Below are 22,719 nucleotides of genomic sequence, written 5' to 3'. Positions count from 1 at the left end.
GGAGCCTGACGTGGGCCTTGATCCCAGGACCCCGGGATCATGACCTGAGCCGAAGGCAGAAGCTTAACCAACTAAGCCATCCAGGCGCCCCCGCCTTGGGCCTTTAACTCACCATTTTGTCTACTTGGAGCTCAATTCACCTGAGGCCTCATATCCCTCATACTACTGCTCAAAGGCATCTTACCAAAGAGGAACTCCCATTCCCCAAAGGCCTAAGATTAGAGGCCCCAGCTAGACTCCCAGGTGCTACCGCAGCCCCAGGGCCTTGCCCACGATTCCATTCCTGTCCTACTGATCTTCCCGGCACTTTTCACCACAAGACATCATGTTTGTTTATTCTGATTAATTTCGTTTCTCCTCAGACAAATCATCTCCAAAAAGAATTTTGTCGTTGCTGCTTTTGTTGTTCACAGCTGTTGGGGCCCATGTGTAACAGGCTACCAAAACAAAACAAAACAAAACAAATTTAAGGTAATCAAAAATACTTAAAACAATGAACCAAGGAAAGATCCTCATGTACGGAACACATTAAGGAGACTCCTTCAAATATAGTTGACCTTGACCTTAGGAAAAGGGAAACAAACTCTATATAAGCAAGAGCTATATCATGGAGATTGTTGATCGAAGAGAAATCTCCTTCCTATTAGACTGGTAATATGGGGCACCTGGGTGGCTCAGTCAGTTAAGCATCTGCCTTTGGCTCAGGCCATGATCCAGGGGTCCTGCTATCGAGCCCCACATTGGGCTCCCTCCTCAGCAGAGAAGCTGCTTCTCCCTCTCCCTCTGCCCCTCCCACCACTCATGTTCTCCCTCTCTCAAATAAATGAATAAAATCTTAAAAAAAAAAAAAAAAGACTGGTAATATGATTAGTTGGGACTTAATGTTACTGATTATCCTAAGGAAAAGGAAAGATTTAAGGGAATGAATCCAGCAGTCTCATTTAAGATGGACTAAAATAATGATCAGAATGAACAATTATACAAGGAAATTAAAGCAAAGCAGGCATGGGGTTTAATGATGCGGTCTGGGCTGGGAACAAAAAATGACAAATTTTAAGAAATCAGCAGGAATAGCAAAGACTTTAACATAAGGAAGCTGAGAAGGTCAAGAAGTATCTAGAAAAAAACACACTTCACCACCGCTAGTTCCCACAGAGAGCCTCTACAACTCTTACAATTTCCTAAGTGATAAGAGCACTCAGAGTTCTCTGAGCTGTTGTAGCAAGTAAGCAAATCCAGGGGGAGGAGATCATGGGAAACTGATTTGTAGCCAAGACAGACAGAAGTTGTAACCTGGGGACCTACTAATTGTGATTGATATCTAAAGTGGGGGGCAAAAAAACAATACCCTTTTCCTCAATCGATAAGTGTGATTACTCTTTCCCGAAAAATAAAAAATATGGGCGCTTGGGTGGCTCAGCTGGTTAAGTGTCTGCCTTCTACTCAGGTCATGATCCCAGGGTCCTGGGATCGAGCCCCGAGTCAGACTCCCTGATCAGCAGGGAGCCTGCTTTTCCCTCTGCCTCTGCCTGCCACTCCCCCTGCTTGTGCTCTCTCTGTCAAATATATAAATAAAATCTTTTAGGAAGGAAGAGAAAGAAAGAAAAGAAAGAAAGAAAGCAGGGAGGGAGGTAAGGAAGGAAGGAGGAAGGAAGGAAGGAAGGAAAAAGAAAAAGAAAGAGGGAAAGAGGGAAACAAAGGAAGAGAGAGAGAAGTAAGTGGGGGGCAGTCTCATGTGACAGAGCCCTTAACCTGTGGGATCTGATGCTACCTCCAGGTAGATAATGTCAGAATTGAGGTAAATCGTAGGACACTGGGCTCGTGTCACAAAGAACTGCTTGGTGTGAGGAAAACTGCCAACACGTGGTGTCAGAAGCACTGTGTGTGGTAGTAATACCAGAGTAAAGAAGACACAAGAGGTTTTCCTACACAGCCAGGATGTAAGACATAAAGAACAGCAGGTACTGTGGACCGAATGTTTATATCCCCCCAAATTCACATTGTTGAAATTCTAACTCCTAATCAAAAATGGAGGTGAATGTTAAGAAGGGAAGCTGACATTATCCAAAGGGGCAGGAAAGTGCAGCAGTCAGCAGACAGTGCTCAAAACAAACATTTCTCTTTGGAGAGAGGTGTGGAAGGCAGACTTTTGTAACAAGAGAAGCAGAAGGAACAGGTAGTGACATAATGCTGGGAGAAGGGTAGTAAGATTTGAGATTTTTTTAAAAATATTTTATTTATTTATTTGACAGAGAGACAACGAGAGAGGGAACACAAGCAGGTGGAGTGGGAGAGGGAGAAGCAGACTTCCCGCTGAGCAGGGAGCCTGATGTGGAGCTTGATCCCAGGACCCTGGGATCATGACCTGAGCCAAAGGCAGATGCTTAACGACTGAGCCACCCAGGCGCCCCAAGATTTGAGGATTCTAAAAAGAAATCTAGAGAGAAAATTAATGGAGACCTATATGAAACAAACAGGGATTGAACCCAAGAAGTGATAAGTGCTCTAAGCACCTCAAAGCAAAAGAGCCCTTCTCGGGGAGATTCCTGGAGCTCTGTTCACATGTCCTCAGACACCCCTGCAGCTGTGACAGGTCTGAGTGACTAAATACGAATTCCCTGCCAGCATCCTTGTAGGTTTTCTCTCACCTGGACGGATTCGACTGGGGATCTCATGTTCTGTCGTCCACAGTTCCCCTTGCTCCAATCTGGAGAGTGCATCTGGCTTCCTGGCCACGTACCCTGTGCGTGGAAAATGACAGAAGAGGTAGGCTCTGTGAACTGGGCTGGGTTCTGCCAACACAGAGCAATATTGTATTTTAGGAGCCATGCAATTTGCAGATCGGCAAAGCTAAAGGTCTTCTCTTAGGACGGGCCCATTATACCCTCGAATCTGGGGCCAAAGAGGAGACTGAGAACCTACACTTCTGAGAGGCGCACACACGCCAGAGATCTCAGAAGCTTCGAGAGGAAAGGCCACTGATGGGTCCCTGTGAGTGACACAGGGGAGCTGTCCTCACCCACTGACACCAGGTTGCTGTAGTTTTCCAACATCACGTCCCGGTACAGGTCCTTCTGGGTTGGGGCGAGGAGCTGCCACTCCTCCCAGGTGAAGTCCACGGCCACGTCCTCCAGTGTCAGTGATTCCTGTAACAACACGGTCCTGTGTCATGTGAGTGTTCCTCTAGTTATTGAAATGGAAGGAATATAAAGGAAGTTGCTGTGCTCACGTTCATCACATAGGTGTTTTGATTTTTTGTTAAAGATTAATCTATTTATTTTAGAGGGAGAGAGAGCATGCAAGTGGGGGGCAGAGGGAGAGGGGGAGAATCTCAAGCAGACTCCCTGCTGAATGCAGAGCCCTACAAAGGGCTCAATCCCAGGACCCGAGATCGTGACCTGAGCCAAAATCAAGAGTCGGCCACTTAACCTACTGAGCTCCAGGTGCCCCAGGTGTATTGATTTTTTTTTAAACTACATTGTTATAGAAGCAAAAAATACATCCACATTCAATCCTATATATAACAAAATATTCTGTAATCATGCAGCAGCATTCAACAAATCACTAGTTTCTGTAATAAGTAGCCATTAAGTTCTCCTGCTAAACTAAAAACATTTCCAATATATGTACTTGAAGCATTAGTTCTATATACATGAAGAAGAACCTTACTTTTGCAATAGGACTTCGTAATCACTGGAATTTTTTTTATCTTTAAAATATATTCAGGGACTTTTACAGGATTAAATTTTAAAAGGTAATAAAAGAGGAGGCAGTAGGAATTGGCTTTGAACATGAGCAAGAAGCATGTACTATCTTACATAAGAGGAAGTTCAAAAGCAAACCCTCTGGATCCCAACAACCTTGCCAGACAACAGTACCTCCAACCCCTACTGCCATATCAGAAATCAAACACCAATTTAGCCACCTGTTCATATAGGATGTTTGAAAGTCATACAACCCTTCCATTTTCTTAGGTCACCTAGGTTTTATTTCTAGGTTAGCCCTGACAGTTACAAGGCTGGGTCCATGGGTCACCCTGTTACGATGCCAGGAAGAACTGTGCCCACTGAGTTCTCTTGGTCTATTCTCAAAGAGCTCTTCGAGAAACCGTCTTCTGCACTGAGGAGAAAGCTGAAGCTAAGAACAAGACACTGTCTACCATATCACGTCTAGGAAGCACCATTAAACAAAAGTCCTGACACCCAAGTGCCAAGAAATATAGAGCGACATCCTTGTGGAACCAGGCTGCTTTCTCCTCCGTGATTGCATATCCTGTGTCATCATGATTCTCTAATTGTGATGGCCGCCAGAGGTATCAGACATAAGCTGACAGTTAGCGTAGCCTGTAGGATGCTCCAGTCACCTGTGATGTTTGTTCTAACGTTAGTCATTTAGTGTGGATCCTATGAACAATATATTTCTGATCCTATTTGCCTCGATATTGAAGGTGGAATCTAAATCTATTTCTGCACAAGTCCTACTTCACCAATTTATACTTTTCCATTTAATTCAATTGAGTTTTAAAGTCCTCCAGATCAATCATAGAATGAAGAAAAAGAATAAAACTAAGTCACCTGGTCCTTAAGCATTTTCTTCTATGACTGGAAACACACAGTAAAGGGGACTTGTGTGTTTAGTTTCTTCTTGAATTCCCCTCAGTTCCTGAAATCTTGGTCTCTGCTCAATGGTGTCCCCACAAATGACCACACACTGGTCCTGAGACCTCCTCCTTGCTTCACTGGTTGGATCTTGCTCCTATAGTAGGACCTGTGGGCTGAAAAGTAAATTCACTTTGAGTACACATTTCCTCTGGACCAGGATGTTCTCCCTGCTACTGCCCCTCACCAGATTTCAAGGTCATCTGTCCCTTTATTTGAAATCCCAGAGGCTACTGCACTCTGCAGCAATGAAACACCAAATTGTATGTGAGCATTTTCTTCTATGAAATGGAAGTGGAGTCTGTGAAAGGGAGCCAGGAAAGGAGAACCAGCACAGCATGACACCCCACAGCAGAGGGGCTTCTCACACAGGTCAGTTTTTGGAAGGAGAACATGTAAAAGGTGAGGATTTGGACATCTATTCCTTTAAGACCAAGTGTGCTCATATACAACTTTTTGTACACACCTCAGTTTGAAGACAAACGTGCTCAGCAAAGCATTACCTAACAAACCATTTTCACTAATCATCATGTGAAAGGAAACAAAGGCAAATCAAGAGAAAAAAGTTAAAGCATATAGAACAAGACTATTCTTTCTGGCTATATACACAATGAGTGAGAGTATAAAAACATGCGTTATATAGAACGAGTTCAAGAAAGCCATTATGTTCGGGGAGAGAAGTGGTGGATTGGAGGCCATCACTTAAGTTGCATTTACAGTCAGTTTACTTCTTTAAAAAAGTACTAATGACCAAAATGACAAAACAAAATTAATCATAATCATGTACATCATGGAGGAAAATCCCACTGAATGAAAATGGCAGAGTGGGAAGTTCCAAGGCCTGTACCTCCACAGAAACATTCAAACAAGTAAGAACTGTCAGAATAAAGAACAAAACAAAACCTTTATCATAACTCTGAAAAAGAGTCACAGGTTTATAGCAGCAGAGTGATCGCTCAATCAAGAAAGAGGCAACTTAAAAATGGTAGGAAAGCTCTGTGCCACTTTTATTTGCCCTTGCTTCACTCCCTCCCCAGTTTGGTAGTAGTCCTAGAGATGGGAGCCAGCATTCCCAGTGGGGGACTCTTGTTCCTGGTCCTGGAATGAGTAGAGAAGACTGTATTTGCAAAGAATTGTGTTTAACTGTTCCAACCTGTGTGAGGCCTACCTGAAGGACTAATGCAATGTGCTCATCCCTCTAATTTGGACCTCACACAAGATGGAAAAGCAATGGATGGTTCTCAAAAACAATGTAAGGTGGGGGCGCCTGGGGGGCTTAGTTCGTTAAGCAACTGACTTGATTTCGGCTCAGGTCACGATATCAGGGTCATGGGATCAAGTCCCAAGTGCGGCTCTGCATTCAGCAGGCAATTTGCCTGAGATTCTCTCTCTCTCTCACTCTGCCTCTCCCCCCACACATGTGTACTCTCTAAATAAATAAATAAAATCTTAAAAAAACACACAAAACAATATAAGGGGAAAAACAACCTATAGCTGCCTGGGACAAAAGATTATAGCTGAGGCACAGCTGAAAGGCCAGGAGAAAAAGTTGGGAAAAGAGTTTCTTAGGGAATTTAAGCCATTCAAAAGTCCCAGGGCATACTGGGGAATTTATAAAGCCTGTTTTTCTTACAAAAAAGAAAAAGGAAATAACAAGTGTTGGTGAGTATGTGGAAGAAATGGAAGCCTCATAACCGCTAATGGAAATGTAAAATGGCACAGCCACTTTGGAAAATAGTCTGGTAGTTCCTCCAACAGTTAAACATATTTACCATGCGACCCAGCAATTTCACACCACGTTTATATCCAGAAGTAAAAGCATGTCCACACAAAAATTTGTACACACAAAACCCAATGAGATATCACGTGACACCTGTCAGGATAATAAAAATCAAAAACACAAGAAACAAGTATTAGCAAGGATGTCGAAAAATAGGAACCCTCATACATTGCTGGTGGGAATGCAAACTGGTATAGCCACCATGGAAGACATTACGGAAATTCCTTAAAAGACTAAAAATAGAACAACCTTATGATCCAGTAATTACACTACTGGGTACTTACTCAAAGAATATGAAAACACTAATTCAAAGGGATATATGCATCCCTAGGTTTACTGCAGCATTATTAACAATAGCCGGATTATGGAAGCAAACTAAATGTCCGTTGATAGATGAATGGATAAAGAAAATGTGGTGTGAATAGAATATTATGCAGCCGTCAAAAGGAATGAGATCTTGCCATTTGCAACGACGTGGATGGAACTGGAGGGTGTTATGCTGAGTGAAATAAGTCAATCAGAGAAAGACATGTATCATATGACCTCACTGATATGAGGAATTCTTAATCTCAGGAAACAAACTGAGTGTTGCTGAGTGGTGGGGGATGGGAGGGATGGGGTGGCTGGGTGACAGACATTGGGGAGGGTATGTGCTATGGTGAGCGCTGTGAATTGTGTAAGACTGTTGAATCACAGATCTGTACTTCTGAAACAAATAATGCAATATATGTTAAGAAAAAAGAAAAAGAAGATAGCAGGGGGGGAAGAATGAAGGGGAGTAAGTCAGAGGGGGAGATGAACCATGAGAGACAATGGACTCTGAAAAACAAACTGAGGGTTCTAGAGGAGAGGAGGGTAGGGGGATGGGTTAGCCTGGTGATGGGTATTAAAGACGGCACATTCTGCATGGAGCACTGGGTGTTATGCACAAACAATGAACCATGGAACACTACATCAAAAACTAATGATGTAATACATGATGATTAACATAACAATAAAAAAATTTTTAAAAAAGAAAGAAAATGTGGTGTGTATATATATATGTGTGTATGCATGTATATATACATAACATATATTTATCATAACTATATATAATATGCATGTATTATATACATAATATATATGATATACAATGGAATATTATTGGTATATGTTGGTATTATATGGTATATATTATATACATAATATATAATGGAATATTATTCAGCCATAAAAAAGAATGAAATCTTGCCGTTTGCAACAATATGAATGGATCGACAGAGTATAATGCTAAGTGAAATAAGCCAGTCAGAGAAAGACAAATACCATATGATTTCATTCATATATGGAATTTAAGAAACAAAACAATGAACAACAACAAAAAAAAGAGACAAACTGGGGTTCCTGGCTGACTCAGTCGAAGAAACTTGCAACTCTTGATATTTGGGTCATGAGTTCAAGCCCCATGTTGGGTGCAGAGGTTACTTAAATAAATAAACTTAAAAGAGAGAGAGAAACAAACCAAAAAACAGACTCTTAACTATGTGGAACAAAATGACAGCTACCAGAGGGGGAATTGGTGAAATAGATGAAGGGGATTAAGAGTACACATATCTTGATGAGCACTGAGTAACATATGGAATTGCTGAATTACTATATTGTACAAATTAATTAACACTATGTTAATTACAATGGAATTTTCTTTTAAGTTTGTACACAAATGTTTAAGGAGATTTATTTATTTATTTTTAAAATATTTTATTCGTTTATTTGACAGAGAGAGAGAGCACAAGCAGGCAGACAGGCAGAGGGAGAGGGAGAAGCCAACTCCCCACCAAGCAGAGAGCCCTACAGGAGGCTTGATCCCAGGACCCCAGGATCATGACCTGAGGGGAAGGCAGATGCTTAACCGACTGAGCCACCCAGGTGCCCCAGGAGCATTATTTATAATAGCCAAAATGTGGAAACAACCCAAATATTATTCAGCTGATGAAAGGATAACCAAAATGTGTTATATCCACACAATGGGATATTATTCAGGTATATAAAAAGGAATGAAGTACACATACATGTTACCACATGGATAAGCCTCTTACATTAAGTGAAAGAAACCAATCACAAAAGTGCACATAGCATATGACTGCATTTGCATCATTTACACGAAATGTCCAGGACAGGCAAATCTATAGAGACAGAAAGATTAGTAGTTGCTACAGGTAGAAGTCTAATTATATGCTTGCTGAAACATTTAGGGAAAAATATATAAATGTCTGCTACTTACTTTGAAATACATGTTAAAAAATGCAGATTAATGATTGAGAAGTGATATATGGATAGATATGGGATAAAAGAAACAAAATCACGATGACAAAATCTAGGTGGTAGGCATAAGAGGTGTTCAAATGTAAAATTCTTTAAACTAGGAACATTCTAGGCGTCTGCCTTCGGCTCAGGTCATGATCCCAGGGTCCTGGGATCGAGCCCCGCGTCGGGCTCCCTGCTCAGTGGGGAGCCTGCTTCTCCCTCTCCCACTCTCCCTGTTTGTATTCCCTCTCTTGCTGTGTCTCTCTGTCAAATAAAATCTTAAAAAAAAAAAAACTATGAACATTCTAATAAAAATCATAGGGAATGGGAAGTTCTTAATACTAAAAATTCAGTGAAGTAAGCAGAAACAAAATAAGTATTTTTATTTATTTTTTTATTTTTTAAAAGATTTCATTTATTTATTTGAGAGAGAGAGCGAGAAAGAGCACAGGTAGGGAGGAGAGGGAGAAGCAGGCTCCCCACTGAGCAGGGAGCCCGACACGGGACTTGATCCCAGGACCCTGGGATCATGACCTGAGCCGAAGGCAGACGCTTAACGACTGAGCCACCCAGGTACCCCAAAATAAGTATTTTTAATGTAATTGCTCTTCTAAGAGATAGTAAATTGAAAGAGAACAAAAAGTTAAAAAACACTATTCACAATGGCAAAAAATTAAAGATCAAGGTGGGCAGGAGGGGCAGGAAACCACATACACGGGTAAATGGAGAATCATAATCTACTTTCCCAAAAGTGATAGCTGAATATTTAAGTATTTAAATTCTATGTAGGGGCACCTGGCTGGCTTAGTCGATGGAAGCATGCAACTTTTTTTTTAAGATTTTATTTATTTATTTGAGAGAGAGAACGAGAGAGAGAAAGCACGAGAGGGAAGAGGGTCAGAGGGAGAAGCAGACTCCCTGCCGAGCAGGGAGCCCGATGTGGGACTCGATCCCGGGACTCCAGGATCATGACCCGAGCCGAAGGCAGTCGCTTAACCAACTGAGCCACCCAGGAGCATGCAACTCTTGATCTCAGGGTTATGAGTTTGAGCCCCCCCTTGGGTGCAGAGATTATTTAAACATAAACATCTTTAAATTCTACCTAAATGAATGCAGAGATTAAGTGATTCCAGTCATAATGGCACAGATTTGCCTCCTGACGGTATATACTGTTACATTAGTTTAAAAAAAATTTTTTAAAGAAAAAACTTATGTTTATTATATAGTATTTATGACATGAAACTAAATATTGAGGCAAATTATGCCAGTGTTTCAGCAGGTTACTGGAATTGTGAAACATAGAAAAATAAAGACTGAAGAGGAAACAAATGAAAAAAGTTAACAGATACTAACATCGGGGAACAGAATTGGGGTAACAGCAATGTTAGTTTACTTGTGTTACAGTGGCACCGAAAAGAAACCTTTCCAAGTGTGCGCGCGTATGCTCACACACAGAGAACCTGCAGGAAGGGCAAAATCTTCCTCTTTAGCAGAAACCACTTTGGTTGTCTTTAATCCTCCATTTCCGACCAAGTTCTCCTAACTATGGGGTCGAGAGGAGATGTGTAAAGCCAAAGGCAAACTAGGGGCTTGGACTGGAGGGAAAGAAACCGTGGAGCCTCAACCCACCCACCAATCTGCTTCAGCCGTCCCAAACGTCTCAAGAACCGACATACCTGGACGCCCCCACCCCCGAAATAATCCCGAAACACCAGGGTTCGCTGGCCGTGCGCCCCAGCTCATCGAGCCGCAGGGTAAAACCCAAATCCGAAGTGGACAACACTGTCGCTGATAAAAACCGCCCGCTCCCTAGTCCTCAATCCCTGGGCGCTACAGACAGAAACCAAACCCTGACGACGGACTCGGAAACGGTGATCTCCACACACCTGCCCTCACTGACCCCCAGTCCTTCAGGACCGACTCCAAAGCCACCGCACCCACAGACCGCCCGTCACGGGCTCCCGCTTGCTTCCACTCCCCAACGGACCCCACTCCTCCACCCCCCCGGGAACCCACAGACACCTTGGTCCTCTCTTCCTGCTGCACAAACCGAACCATACACAGACCTGATTCTCTAGTGACCCCACCGCGACCTCCGACCAGCGGCATTTCCGCGAACACTCCTGCCGCGCCCATGCCCGGCCTCCGCGACGGCGGCCGACGAGGACTAGAGGCGTTCCTGCGGAGCACGGCCGCTTGCACTTCCGGCTTTTCCTGGAGTCACTATGTCCGCGCCCATCTGGCTACCGGTCCCCGAGGCGGCCATCCTGCAGTAATCCAGGTACGCAAGGCGAAGTGGCCGTTTTGGGCAGAATGGCCAGGTAAGGCTCGGTACGGTGAAAACCTACCGAAAGTACTCCCATTTCTTTCGCCTTAAATCCTGCGCTGCAAACTGCACTGCTTTTCAGAAGCTCGAACTTACACAAGTCAAACATGCGGTAGGCTAGTCCACCTCAGCGGGTTGGCGAGAAAAGGAATCCACTTTGCACGAAGAAGGATTTGGAAAACACGTAAGGCGCAGCCATCTTAGAAGTTAGCTATCCGGGCGCCTGGGTGGCTCAGTCGTTAAGCGTCAGCCTTCGGCTCAGGTCGTGACCCCAGGGCCCTGGGATCGAGTCCAACATCGGGCTCCCTGCTTAGTGGGGAGTCTGCTTCTCCCTCTCCCACTCCCCCTGCTTGTGTTCCCTCTCTCGCTGTGTCCTTCTCTGTCAAATAAATAAAATCTTAAAAAAAAAAAGGTATCTGTACAAAAATAAAAAATCTTTCAACGGAGGAAAAAGAGCAAACATAAAGGCCAAAGGACAAATACCCTGGGAACGCTTCTGACTGGATGTGGAGGCTGAGAGGAAGATTTTTGAGGACAAAAAAGTATCTGGAGAAGCACTCACGGTACAGGGAGAGTGAGAATGCCATCCATGGAAGCGAAAAAACAGCGACTGGGAGAAACCAAGCTTCCCTTTAGGGAGGTGGTGGGGAGACACAGTTACAGCTCAGAAAGGTGAGGAGAGCAGTCCCAACCCAATGTCCAGGTGGCAAGTTATTCACACGTGATAGTGGGCTCCCACGTGGAGCCCGTGCCAAGGGCGGGGCTTTCTGAGAACCAAAGGCCAGAATTTCTGGAAGGAATAAGACAACTCCAGGGAGAATTTAAAAGTTGTACAAGAAAGGAAAAATAATCCTAGTACACTACATGGCTGAGCTATAAATAGTATTTACATAGTCATCATAATGTAAACACCAAATCTAATCCAAGCAAAATTAACATATAACTCCTGGAAGAATGAGGAAAGTAAATCCCTATGTGCAGAGAACTGTCTTTGCAGGAAGAGTTATTCTGAAGTTTCCTTTATGATAAATCTATGGATAAAGTCCCCAAATTAAAAAACCAGTTAGTATATCCATATTACTTAAACTATCAAAATCTTTAAAAGAATAAAAATCCTCTCAAAACTAACTCAAGCTTAATTTGCAGAATAAAACAGAACCATGGGGCGCCTGACTGGCTCAGTCAGAAGAGCATGCAACTCCTGATCTCTAGGTTGTGTGTTCAATCCCCATGTTGGGTGTAGAGATTACTTAAATAAATAAATTAAAACTGAGAACCACATGAGGCAGCAATTCCACTCCTACATATTTACTCAAAAACAATGATATGTCCTTAGGAAGACTTACACAAGAAAATTCATAGCACCTTTATTCATAATAGCCCCAAACTAGGGTGTCTGTCAATATAGGAGAATGGGGGTAGAATAATAGTTATAAATACACACAAAGTAAACAAGCAGCTTATAAAATTAAAGAAAAACTGAAATAAGATTTTTTTTAAGATTTATTTATTTCAAGGGTGCCTGGGTAGCTTAGTCCATTGAGCATCTGCCTTCAGCTTGGGTCATGATCCCAGGGTCCTGGGATTGAGACCTGCAGGATTGAGCCTGCTTCTACCTCTGTCTCTGCCTGCCGCTCCCCATGGTTGTGTGCTCTTGCTCTGTCAAATAAATAAATAAAATCTTAAAAACAAAAACAAAAACAAAAGATTTATTTATTTGAGAGGGGGCAGGGTCAGAGGGAGAGGGAGAGAGTGTCTCAAACAAACTCCATGTGAGCGTGGGACCTGACACAGGGCTCAATCTCCCAACCCTGAGATCACAACCTGAATGAAACCAAGAGTTGGATGCCAACCGTGCCACCCAGGTGCCCCTGAAATAAGATTTTTATTCACCCTTAAGATGGGCAAAGATTAAAAGATTGATGAGATTTTGAGGAAATAGGCATTCTGATAGACTTGGCCTTTTTTTCCCCCCATGTGTGAAGTGAGGGTAATATTTAGGTACACCATCAATAGCTTTTGAGGTGGGGAACAAAGACAAAAGAAAAAAATTAAATTTCCTTAAATCTTACATCCACTGACAAGTCTTTGAGACAGGCAGAGTGACCTTCCTCTAGGAACTCAACTGCCTCAATGTTAATATTTTGCTAAGGGCAAAAGGCAGTCCTAGCTTAACATTATCGCAACCTCCAGGATCTTGTAAGTCTCCTTTAACTTATAAAAATTCCTTTGGAAACTTCCTTTATCTCCACCCACCAAGATATATATTAGCAATCAACCACCAAGCATGTGGCCCACTGATGTACATCTGAAGGGTCACTGAAGCAGGAGAGTGAAGTTCTTGTCTCAAAGGGCTGAAGAATGAATCTCACAAATAAAGGAGAGTAAGTAAAGTGATAGAGTTTTATTAAGTTTTATTATTTATTTTATTTATTACTATTATACTATTATTTATTATTAATTTATTTATAATAAATTTATTATTTATATTTTATTTATTATTTATTTTATTTTTATTAAGTTTTATTAAAGTATTAATACTGTATTAAGTATTATTAATTTAATTATTAAGTTTTATTTATTAAAACTTTATTAAGTTGTATTAATTAATAAATTATTATTTATTATCCTTTATTAAGCAAGGATACAGGAAAAGCTCTCAGGAGTAAGAGGGGTCCTGACAGCGTTGCCAACATGGGCCTCCACCAACAGTCTTTTATTTAGAACTAACCAGGGAACTTGTAGCCTTATCATTCTTTAAATTTCTTTTTTTTCTTTAATTTTATTTATTTGAGAGAGAGAGAATGAGAGACAGAGCATGAGAGGGAAGAGGGTCAGAGGGAGAAGCAGACTCCCCGCTGAGCAGGGAGCCCGATGTGGGACTCGATCCCGGGACTCCAGGATCATGACCTGAGCCGAAGGCAGTCGCTTAACCAACTGAGCCACCCAGGCGCCCTGGCCTTATCATTCTTGTAATGTCTTGGTTTAAGTGAGGATTGATGATAACATCTTTAATGGCTTATTTCTTCTTTGGGGTCTGGTTATTCTTTGTTGGTCACTATGTGACTGTCATAAAAAGACACCACCTCTGACGCCCAGGGCAGGGTGGTCTGGTTTGTTCCCTTATATCTGGTTTCATTACACCTCAGCATTTCTGGGATTCCTGTGAGTCTGATCACCTAGCCCCCTCCCTATCTCTTCCTACCTACCCTGCCTGTCTCTTACCCAGTGAGACTCTTCAGATGTCTATCTGTGGGTCCTATACATCAGGGATGATTGCCACCATGTATCATGGGGGGGAGGGGGGAGGATAGAGATAAAGGAAGTTTCCAAAGGAAGTTCCAAAGGAATTTGTATATGTTAAAGTAGACTTACAGGATCCTGGAGGTCGGGCTAAGACTGCCTCTTGCCCTTAGCAAAGTGTCAACATCCAGGCAGTTGAGTCCCTACAGGAATGTAACTGCCCACCTCAAGGGCTTGCCAAAGGGCTGCAAGTAGTAAGGAAATTTAATAATTTTTTTCTGCCTTTGTTTCCCACATCATCATGATTAAGGTTTTATTAGACAGTAATAAATGACCTTTTCCTAACAATAGCTAGCCCTCTCAAAGTCCTAGAAACCTTGCTTCCAAAATTCCTTAGAGACTTATGCTATCCCTAACCCTCCTCCAAATTGAGTGTATATAATCGATTGCTCCTCACAATCCCAGTGCAGCTCTTTCTGCCCACAGGTCCTGTCCCCATGCTTTAATAAAACCACCTATTTACACTGAAGATGTTTCAAGAATTCTCCCTTGGCTGTTCGCTCCAAATGACAATATTTCCACATCAGCTTTCAGAATGCTAAGTAAGATAATGTAATTACTACACCTGAAATAGTTCCCTGTTCAAAAAATGTGTATACACTTAATATAAATTAGCTATTTGTTTTAGTATCAAGTTCTTTTTAAAAAAAAGATTCTATTTATTTATTCGAGACGGAGTGAGAGTAAGCACGGGAGTATAAGCGGCGGTTGGGTGGGCAGAGGGAGAGGGAAAAGCAGGTTTCCCGCTGAGCTGGGAGCCCTCGCCCCGGGGGCTCAATCCCAGGACTCTGGAAAATGACCTGAACTGAAAAGGAGATGATTAACCGACTGCGCCACCCAGCTACCCTCTTCCCGGGATCCAGTTTTTGAAGAAGGGTAGCAGCCAGTAAAATGTATTCATCAATAGAACCGGTTTGGGACAACAATCTAGACTTATCTACCCCACAAATATTTTTCATTCCCTTTGACTCAATTCCAATTTTAATAATTACTTCACTAGAAATTATATGTGAACACATTTGAGTTGGGATAAAAACCTTTTAAGAGATTTCTACCAACAATTTCTAGTCCTCGGGTGCCTGGGTGGCTCAGTTGGTTAAGCAACTGCCTTCGGCTCAGGTCATGATCCTGGAGTCCCAGGATCGAGTCCTACATCGGGCTTCCTGCTCAGTGGGGAGTCTGCTTCTCCCTCTGACCCTCTTCCCTCTCGTGCTCTCTATCTCTCATTCTCTCTCGCTCAAATAAATAAATAAAATCTTTAAAAAAAAAAACAATTTCTAGTCCTCTATCCCCCCCATTTCTCCACCCTCTACCTTGGTGATGAGCACAGCCCCTCCCTCACTACTAGCTCTACTTACGCACGAGCCCTCTCACCTTTCACCCTGGAGATGTCACCTAACCACCACCACCAGTCCTGGCAGGAAGAGATCTTTTCCTTAAACTGAATTAGTAGTTTACTCTGTGCCCCCAGTGAGGCCTACTGCCTCTGTCGTACTACTTTGGCTTCTCGAAACCCTATACCGTCCTCTATAAGCATTCCCTAAGGTTGCTCCAATGGTTTCCACCCCTTAAAGCACAACTCCCTTTCCTGTACGGACAAGTGCACCTTTTTCAAGATGGTCGCGCCGCTGTAAAGTTTTGCGCTCGGCACGCACCAGCCCGCAAAGCGGAGGCGACGGCCTTTGGGCTTGGTGCGCCTCCGGAAGCCATAGAGACGGGAGCATGCGCATTGCCCTTTGTGGCGCTCACAACTGACGTAAGGCGGACTAGTACTATTCTCTCGGGCAGAAAAGTGAGTTGTACGACGGGTCTTCCAATATGGCGGCTCCCACATAAATTGGCCAGGAGGGCGTCGCCATAGTCTCTCACAGTGTCTTTGTCTAAAAGACCGAAAGCTGAACGGAATCTTCGTCAGTGGAAGGACGCCCCCGGGGTGGTGGTTTGGCAGCCTGTAGACTCGGATGCCACAAACGTTAAACTTGACTTTGTGAGGTGGAACAGTCGCGTCTGAAGCCGAAGTGATGGGCCGTGGCTCTTTCCACCCTCCCAACTGGTGCGCGAAGGCTCTATTAAGGGGTCTCAGTTTCGCGTTCTGGGAGCGGAATAAGGTTGAGCGAGGTTTGTGGAGATTTGGAGTTAATGGTAGGGGAGGCTTGGGTTGTCCGTGAGAGAAACAAGCCGTTGTGGGGTGGGAGATGCATTCTGCGATTTGAGGGAGCGGGGTAGTAGGAAATGGTGCAGGCCTGGGGATGATCCGGGATTGGAGTGGCCTGGAGAAAGGTGTTAGAGCTTGGGGTATTGCTTTGTAGGGGAGGTCAGTGACTGGGGCGATCTTGGAGGCAAATCAGTGATTGGCGTTACCTAGACAGTGGATCAGTGATTTGGATGCCCTTGGGATAGGTCAGTGATTGGGGCGTCTTTCAGGTAAGGTCACTGATTGAGGATGAATGATGGGAGGTCAGTGTTTAGGGTGTTCATGAAGGAAATCAGGAATGGGGGTGTCTTTGAGGGTGTCAGTGCCTGAAAAGGAATTATGGGGAAGATTAGTACTTAGGACGGCCTTGAGGGGCTGTCAGCAATTGGACCATCCTTGGAAAAAGGTCAGTGACTGAAGAATCCTTGGAGCACGTCACTCATCAGGACGTCCTTGGGACGGTTTACGAATGCCACTGTCCATGGTGGGAATATTCATGGTGTTGGGAGGGTGGGGGTTCAGTGATTGAGACATCTGTGGTAGATACTTTAGTGCTTTTTTTTTTTAAGATTTTATTATTTATTTGAGAGCGAAAGTCAGAGAGATCACACACACAGGGAGAAGTAGAAGCAGGTTCCTCGGCTGAGCGGACAGCCCAAGTCGGGGCTCGATCCTAGGACCCAGGGATCATGACGCCAGCTGAAGGCAGACACTTAACCCGGCTGAGCCACCCAGGTGCCCCTAGTTTAGTGCTTTTGATGTCCTTTGCTTAAGTCGGTGTTTGGGATGTACTTGGGGGGGAGGGATCAGTGATTGAATGATCTTTGGGGGTGGTCAGTGAATGGGGTGGCTTCTGGGGAGTTCAGTGCTTGGGGCAGCTTCGTTTCTTATCTTTGAGGGTCTCCAATGATTATTTTATTTTTTATTTTCTGGTACATATAAAAGCAGCTATTTTTTTTTTTAATCTTTCTTTACTGAACTCTTATTTCTAATGTAATTACTAATTGATTCTTGTAGGTTTTCCAGGTAAGCAGTTAGAACACCTGCAGGTAAGTTTAACTCAGAGAAAAGAATACGGACTTTGGATTTGGGCAGACCTAAGGTTTTTATCCATATTCTGCCACTTTACTATGTGAACTTGAGCAAGTTTCTCAACCTCTCTGAGACTCTTTTCCATTTGTTAAACAAAAACAAAAAATAAACTGTGCTAACTACTCATACAGTTAAAGATCACACAGTAGATACCCAAGACAGGTTAGCAAGCAGTATTCCAGTATTTATACCTGTTTCTCTGGATTTTTTAGGTTTTTAAAAATTTCTCACTGGACTTCCCCCCCCCTACTTCTTAGTAATGGTCTTTCTCTAAGAAAAGTTTAGCAGATTTAGTTTTGAGTACAGTTTTGGTAAAATTACATAATTTAATGATGACAGGTTTGTTTGTGTTTCTTTATTATAAAATAATTATGTTTTCCCTGCTCATGTTCTCTATCTCTGTGTCTCAAATGAATAAATAAAATCTTAAAAAAATAACAAAATAATTATGTTTATTGAAAAATAAGTCATCAGGTAATACATATTACTTTTTTTTTTTTAAGATTTTATTTATTTGACAGAGAGCGACACAGCGAGAGAGGGAACACAAGCAGGGGGAGTGGGAGAGGGAGAAGCAGGCTCCCCACAGAGCAGGGATCCCAATGCGGGGCTCGATCCCAGGACCCTGGGATCATGACCTGAGCCACCCAGGCGCCCCTCTTTCTTTCTTTAGACTATCATATTAACCTACCACCTAAAGAAACCATATATTCTAGATATATATATATATATTTGTGTATATCTAAAATACATATATACATACAAATAAGGACTCAAACTCAGAAAAATCTGTTAGACTCACACAATTTCTGTAATCCCCAGGTCCTGGCTTCCTGGGATAAAATAGTTCCTATGAGGGAAGGAAGTGAAGGTACGAAGATCAACACTGCATCCTTGACCAGAGACCTTGAACTAGAGCTTCAGAATAGAGCCCAGAATCAACAGCAGAGCAGATATTAGACTTTCTGATGGTATATAAGGGCTCCAGAAAATGTCCAAGTCCCAAGTGAGTTTATTTAAATATTTATTTTCCATTAGGCCTTCCGTGGGTTTGAGGAGGCTTAATAATACATGTATTAAAAGAATATGTTTATTTGTATTTATGAGGACTACTCTATACCAGATATAGCATGAAGAGATAAATGTCAGAATTTGGGAAAAAGTTAAAGGATCAACTTCACAGCCAGGTTGCTACAAGAATATGTAAATCGTATGTTTATACAAATTATTATTACTATTTTTTAAAGATTTTATTTATTTGAGAGACACAGAGATAGCGAGAGAGAGCACGAGCGGGGAGGAGAAGGAGAAGCAGGCTCTCCACTGAGCAGGGAGCCTGCCGTGGGGCTCAATGCCAGGACCCCAGGACCATGACCCAAGCCAAAGGCAGACGCCCAACTGACTCAGCCACCCAGGCGCCCCATTATACAAGTTTTTTTTTTTTAACTAGTTTCTAGGTTTTGTCTTTTTTTTTTTTTTAAGATTTTTATTTATTTGACAGAGAGAGACAGCGAGAGAGGGAACACAAGCAGAGGGAGTGGGAGAGGGAGAAGCAGGCTTCCCGCGGAGCAGGGAGCCCGATGCAGGGCTTGATCCCAGGACCCTGGGATCATGACCTGAGCCGAAGGCAGACGCCCAACGACTGAGCCACCCAGGCGCCCCTATACAAGTTGTTTTAAGTTAGAACATAGATTATAACCCAGAAAGTTCTAAACAGTTTATAAAATCGAGCTGCAAACTTGTCTTTCGTATTCCCCGTCCCACTTACCCATTGCTGCATATCGTCACCCTGAAACCTGGTGGTATGCATTTATTTTTAATCCATTCTCATGGATTCAGTGGGTCAGGAAGTAAGAAAAGGCCCATGGTGGTGTCTTACATGTTTGTAGGTTCCCAAGACCACTCTGAGGTTCAATGATTTGCTAGAAGAACTCAGAGTACTCAGAAACATTGTTATACTCACAATTATAGTTTATTACAGCAAAAGCAAAAAGGTACATAAGGCCTGAACCAGGAGACACCAGGCAGAAGCTTCCACTTGTTCTGAGTGGAGTCACGTAGACAGTGTTGGATTTTCCCAGCAATGACTTGTAACAGCACATTTTGAATACTGCTAGTCAGGGAAGCTCACTCAAGCCTTCATTTCCAGGGTTTTTATTTGGGTTGGACACATAGGCAATGCTGACTACACGAATGGCTGACTTTAGTCTCCAGCCCTTTCAGAAGGCAAGCTGCCATGGTGCCCAAGTCTCCCACCATAAACAACATTGATAGTATGAATTATCTGGTGTAGCCCAAGGCTCTCAGGTAAAGATATTTCTAGGACTTCCTACGTATGAACAGGTAAGCCCCAAACCTTTCTTTGGCATGTGCAGGGTGTGGACAACCCAGATTGCCGTGTTCATCCTTCATTGCACAGTTTATCTCCACACAGTGATGTCTGAAACCTCAGCTGGGAAGACTCAAAGGTTGGGGACTGGAATCATCTGAAGGCTTTTTCATTTCTCTATCTGTTTTCCAGGATGACATGACTCAAAAACTAGACAGCTGAGGCTCTTGACTGGAGTATTTATGCATGGTCTCCCTTTGTGGTTTGGGCTTCTCACAGCATGATGCTAGATTCTAAGAGAACCAGACTGAAACTGCATGGCCTTTTCTGCTTTAGCTGCAGAAGTTATGCATCATCACTTCTGCTGCATTGTCTTTGTTACAAGGAAGTCCCTAAGACAAACTAGATTCAAGGGAAGGTGAATAGGCGCTACCTCTTGATGGGAGAGTGACAAGGTCACATTGCAGAAGGTTTGGAATGGGACATACTATTGTGGTAATCCTTGGGAAATATAATCTCCCACATGGCCAGCAATAAAAAACCGTTGGCGATTTGCCTTAAGGAGAAAACTCCTCTAGAAAAGTAGATCGTTCCTGTCATGTAAGTAGGAAGAAGTGTCTTTGATAGGTCATTACTGAGATTGTTTAGTGCTCAGTTCCCTCTATAGCAAACCACCAATAAAGTGGTATTTTATCAGCCATCCTCAGAAAAGCCAGTGGTGTTATATCAAAACCAAACTCAATGAGCAGAGTGCTTCAGGGTTCCAAAACTGTAGCTCAAGTCCATCGGCTCCTGAAGGTCTGACTTTATCCAGGGATAACATCTAGATCATCAAGAAAAATGGATGGATTCTAAGACCATTATTTGGTCTTCCACAAACAGCCCTCAAAATTTAGTTTTTTCTTTAAATCAGTGGTTCTCAATTCGGGATGATTTTGTCTGCCCAAGGGACATTTGACAATGTCCAGAGACATTTTTTAATTATCATAACTGCTAATAGGATCTAGTAAATAGAGGCCAGGGATGCTGCTAAACATCCTACAACACACAGTACAGGCCTCCACCGCAAAAAGTTTTCCAGCCCAAAATGTCAGCAGGGTTGAGGTTGAGAAACCCCAATTTATATTAATTAGCAAACATTTCCAAGTTATATCTATTAGCAAAGTCTTAGAATGTGTCCTTCATAATCTCAGTTCATAATCCATTTCTTCTATTTTAAAAATATTCCCCCAAAAAATTAAAAAATAAAATAAATTTTAAAAATCCAATTAATTAGTAAAGCTTAAAATAGTCTCAGTGCCAAAGTTTGAAATAGTACAGAAGTTTCTAGAGCTAAACACTTAAGTTCCCCATTAATCCTTTTTCACCATCCTCAAGATAAACTATATAAAAACATAGGTGTATCCTTTTGACTTCCCCTGTCAGCATTTACATACGTAACTATGAATTTGTATATATTTCAGTTGGGGGTCCTTGGCCCACCCTCAGGTTCAATGATTCTCTAAAAGAACTCAAAAGGACTCAAAGCTCTTATAGTTATGAATTATTATAGTGAAAAGATACAGACTAAAATCAACAAAGGCAAAAGACACAGAGTAGAGTCCAGGAGAGACCAGGCACCAGCTTCCAGTTGTCCTCGCCAGTGGAGTGGCTTGAATGGCATTTAATTCTCCCAGCAATGATATGTTACAACAGGTGGGAGGTATTGCCATCCAGGGAAGTTCACGTGCCCCTAGGTATCTAGGATTTATTGGAAGTCAGTCAACACAGGCATTCAGCATAGATGGCTGACCTCAGCTACTCAGTCTCCAGCCCCCCAAAATTTAAACTGATAGAGCATAGCCTAGGCCTCAGGAATGTGAAAACACCTGTAGCGGGCTGGATATTACAGTGGCTCAGAGCTTATCTCCCATGACCAAGTCAAGGGCCGGTTCTCCTGAAGACCGGCCTTTCCTTGGAGTGTGCAGGGCTTGGGCAACCCAGGCCTGCTGAGTCAGCCCTTTACCACACAGAACCTAATATCCATTGTCATAATTTAGGTTACAGTTTATGTACTTTTCTGTAACTTACTAAATGCTAATACTAAACTTAACCCAGTACCTTGAAAGTCTACCTGTCAACATTTAAGCAACAAAAAAAATAAGTGAAAAATTTTTTGAGTGCTTATAGTGTGCTCTACCTGCTCTAAATTCAGTCATTTGATTTCACAACTTAGGAAGAAATGTATTTGCAGTGTTTTAAATGCTCATGGTTTTTCATTGTGCTGTCATTCATGTTACTTCTTTCTTGAATTCCATTCACCTCTCTCCTCCCCTCTCTGAGGAGGAGTTCTGCTCCTGAAGTTCAACCTTTGTAATTTTTCTCCTCCCCATTGGTGCCCACATGGTATAAATTTCTTTCTTGCCCTATGTAAATGTATACTCTCGTGCACTTACATTCCTCTCTCTGCAAGCTAGTATGCTCCTTCAGGGTAGGAGAGGGTCTTACATAAAAAGGAGTATCTAGTGCAGTACCTGACTATAGGTGCTTTCACATAGATTGTAGATGGTTCCTAGATTAAAGGATTTCAGGATGTCCTATTTCTCTTTTGTGAGAGTGAACATGTACATCAATGAATGACTGGAAGCACAAAGACAGGATATTTTAAATAAAAAATTAGTTTTTCCTACTAAGTATAATGCAACGCTAGTTATACAGAAAGCAGTCAAATGACTTTACCATAAGAAAAAGTATTATATTATACTTATCTTCATA

At 42.5% G+C, this 22,719-nt stretch overlaps 2 protein-coding genes across 12 annotated transcripts in view; one reads left to right on the top strand and one right to left on the bottom strand.

Annotated features, from left to right (window-relative positions):
- Positions 1 to 22,719, bottom strand: part of ZNF613 (zinc finger protein 613) — a 71,316-nt gene that overhangs the window by 20,072 nt on the left and 28,525 nt on the right. For 6 of the 11 annotated variants that reach the window (XM_035725244.1, XM_035725241.1, XM_035725242.1 and 3 more), the window contains exons 1-4: positions 10,788 to 10,939; positions 4,575 to 4,774; positions 3,020 to 3,146; positions 2,649 to 2,741 (exon numbers count right to left, since the gene is read on the bottom strand). In XM_035725244.1, coding sequence (XP_035581137.1) covers positions 2,649 to 2,741; positions 3,020 to 3,146; positions 4,575 to 4,589 — 235 coding nt within the window. In that variant the 5' untranslated portion in view covers positions 4,590 to 4,774; positions 10,788 to 10,939. Of the gene's footprint in view, positions 1 to 2,648; positions 2,742 to 3,019; positions 3,147 to 4,574; positions 4,775 to 6,430; positions 6,532 to 10,787; positions 10,940 to 11,143; positions 11,241 to 22,719 lie in introns of those variants that run through there. The other 5 variants (XM_027618306.2, XM_027618309.2, XM_027618308.2 and 2 more) reach the window with 4 other exon arrangements.
- The window catches only part of LOC118356426, a 23,733-nt gene continuing 10,873 nt past the window's right edge, over positions 9,860 to 22,719 (top strand). The window contains exons 1-4 of the mRNA XM_035724911.1: positions 9,860 to 9,883; positions 10,535 to 11,042; positions 17,562 to 17,593; positions 18,459 to 18,642. Of these exons, the coding sequence (XP_035580804.1) occupies positions 9,860 to 9,883; positions 10,535 to 11,042; positions 17,562 to 17,593; positions 18,459 to 18,596 (702 nt within the window). The 3' untranslated portion in view covers positions 18,597 to 18,642. The remainder of the gene's footprint in view (positions 9,884 to 10,534; positions 11,043 to 17,561; positions 17,594 to 18,458; positions 18,643 to 22,719) is intronic.

Source organism: Zalophus californianus, chromosome 17 (genome assembly GCF_009762305.2).
Source record: "Zalophus californianus isolate mZalCal1 chromosome 17, mZalCal1.pri.v2, whole genome shotgun sequence".
Lineage (NCBI taxonomy): Eukaryota > Metazoa > Chordata > Mammalia > Carnivora > Otariidae > Zalophus > Zalophus californianus.
The sequence above is the reverse complement of the archived record's forward strand: the minus strand, read 5'-3'. Positions and strand labels throughout refer to the sequence as shown.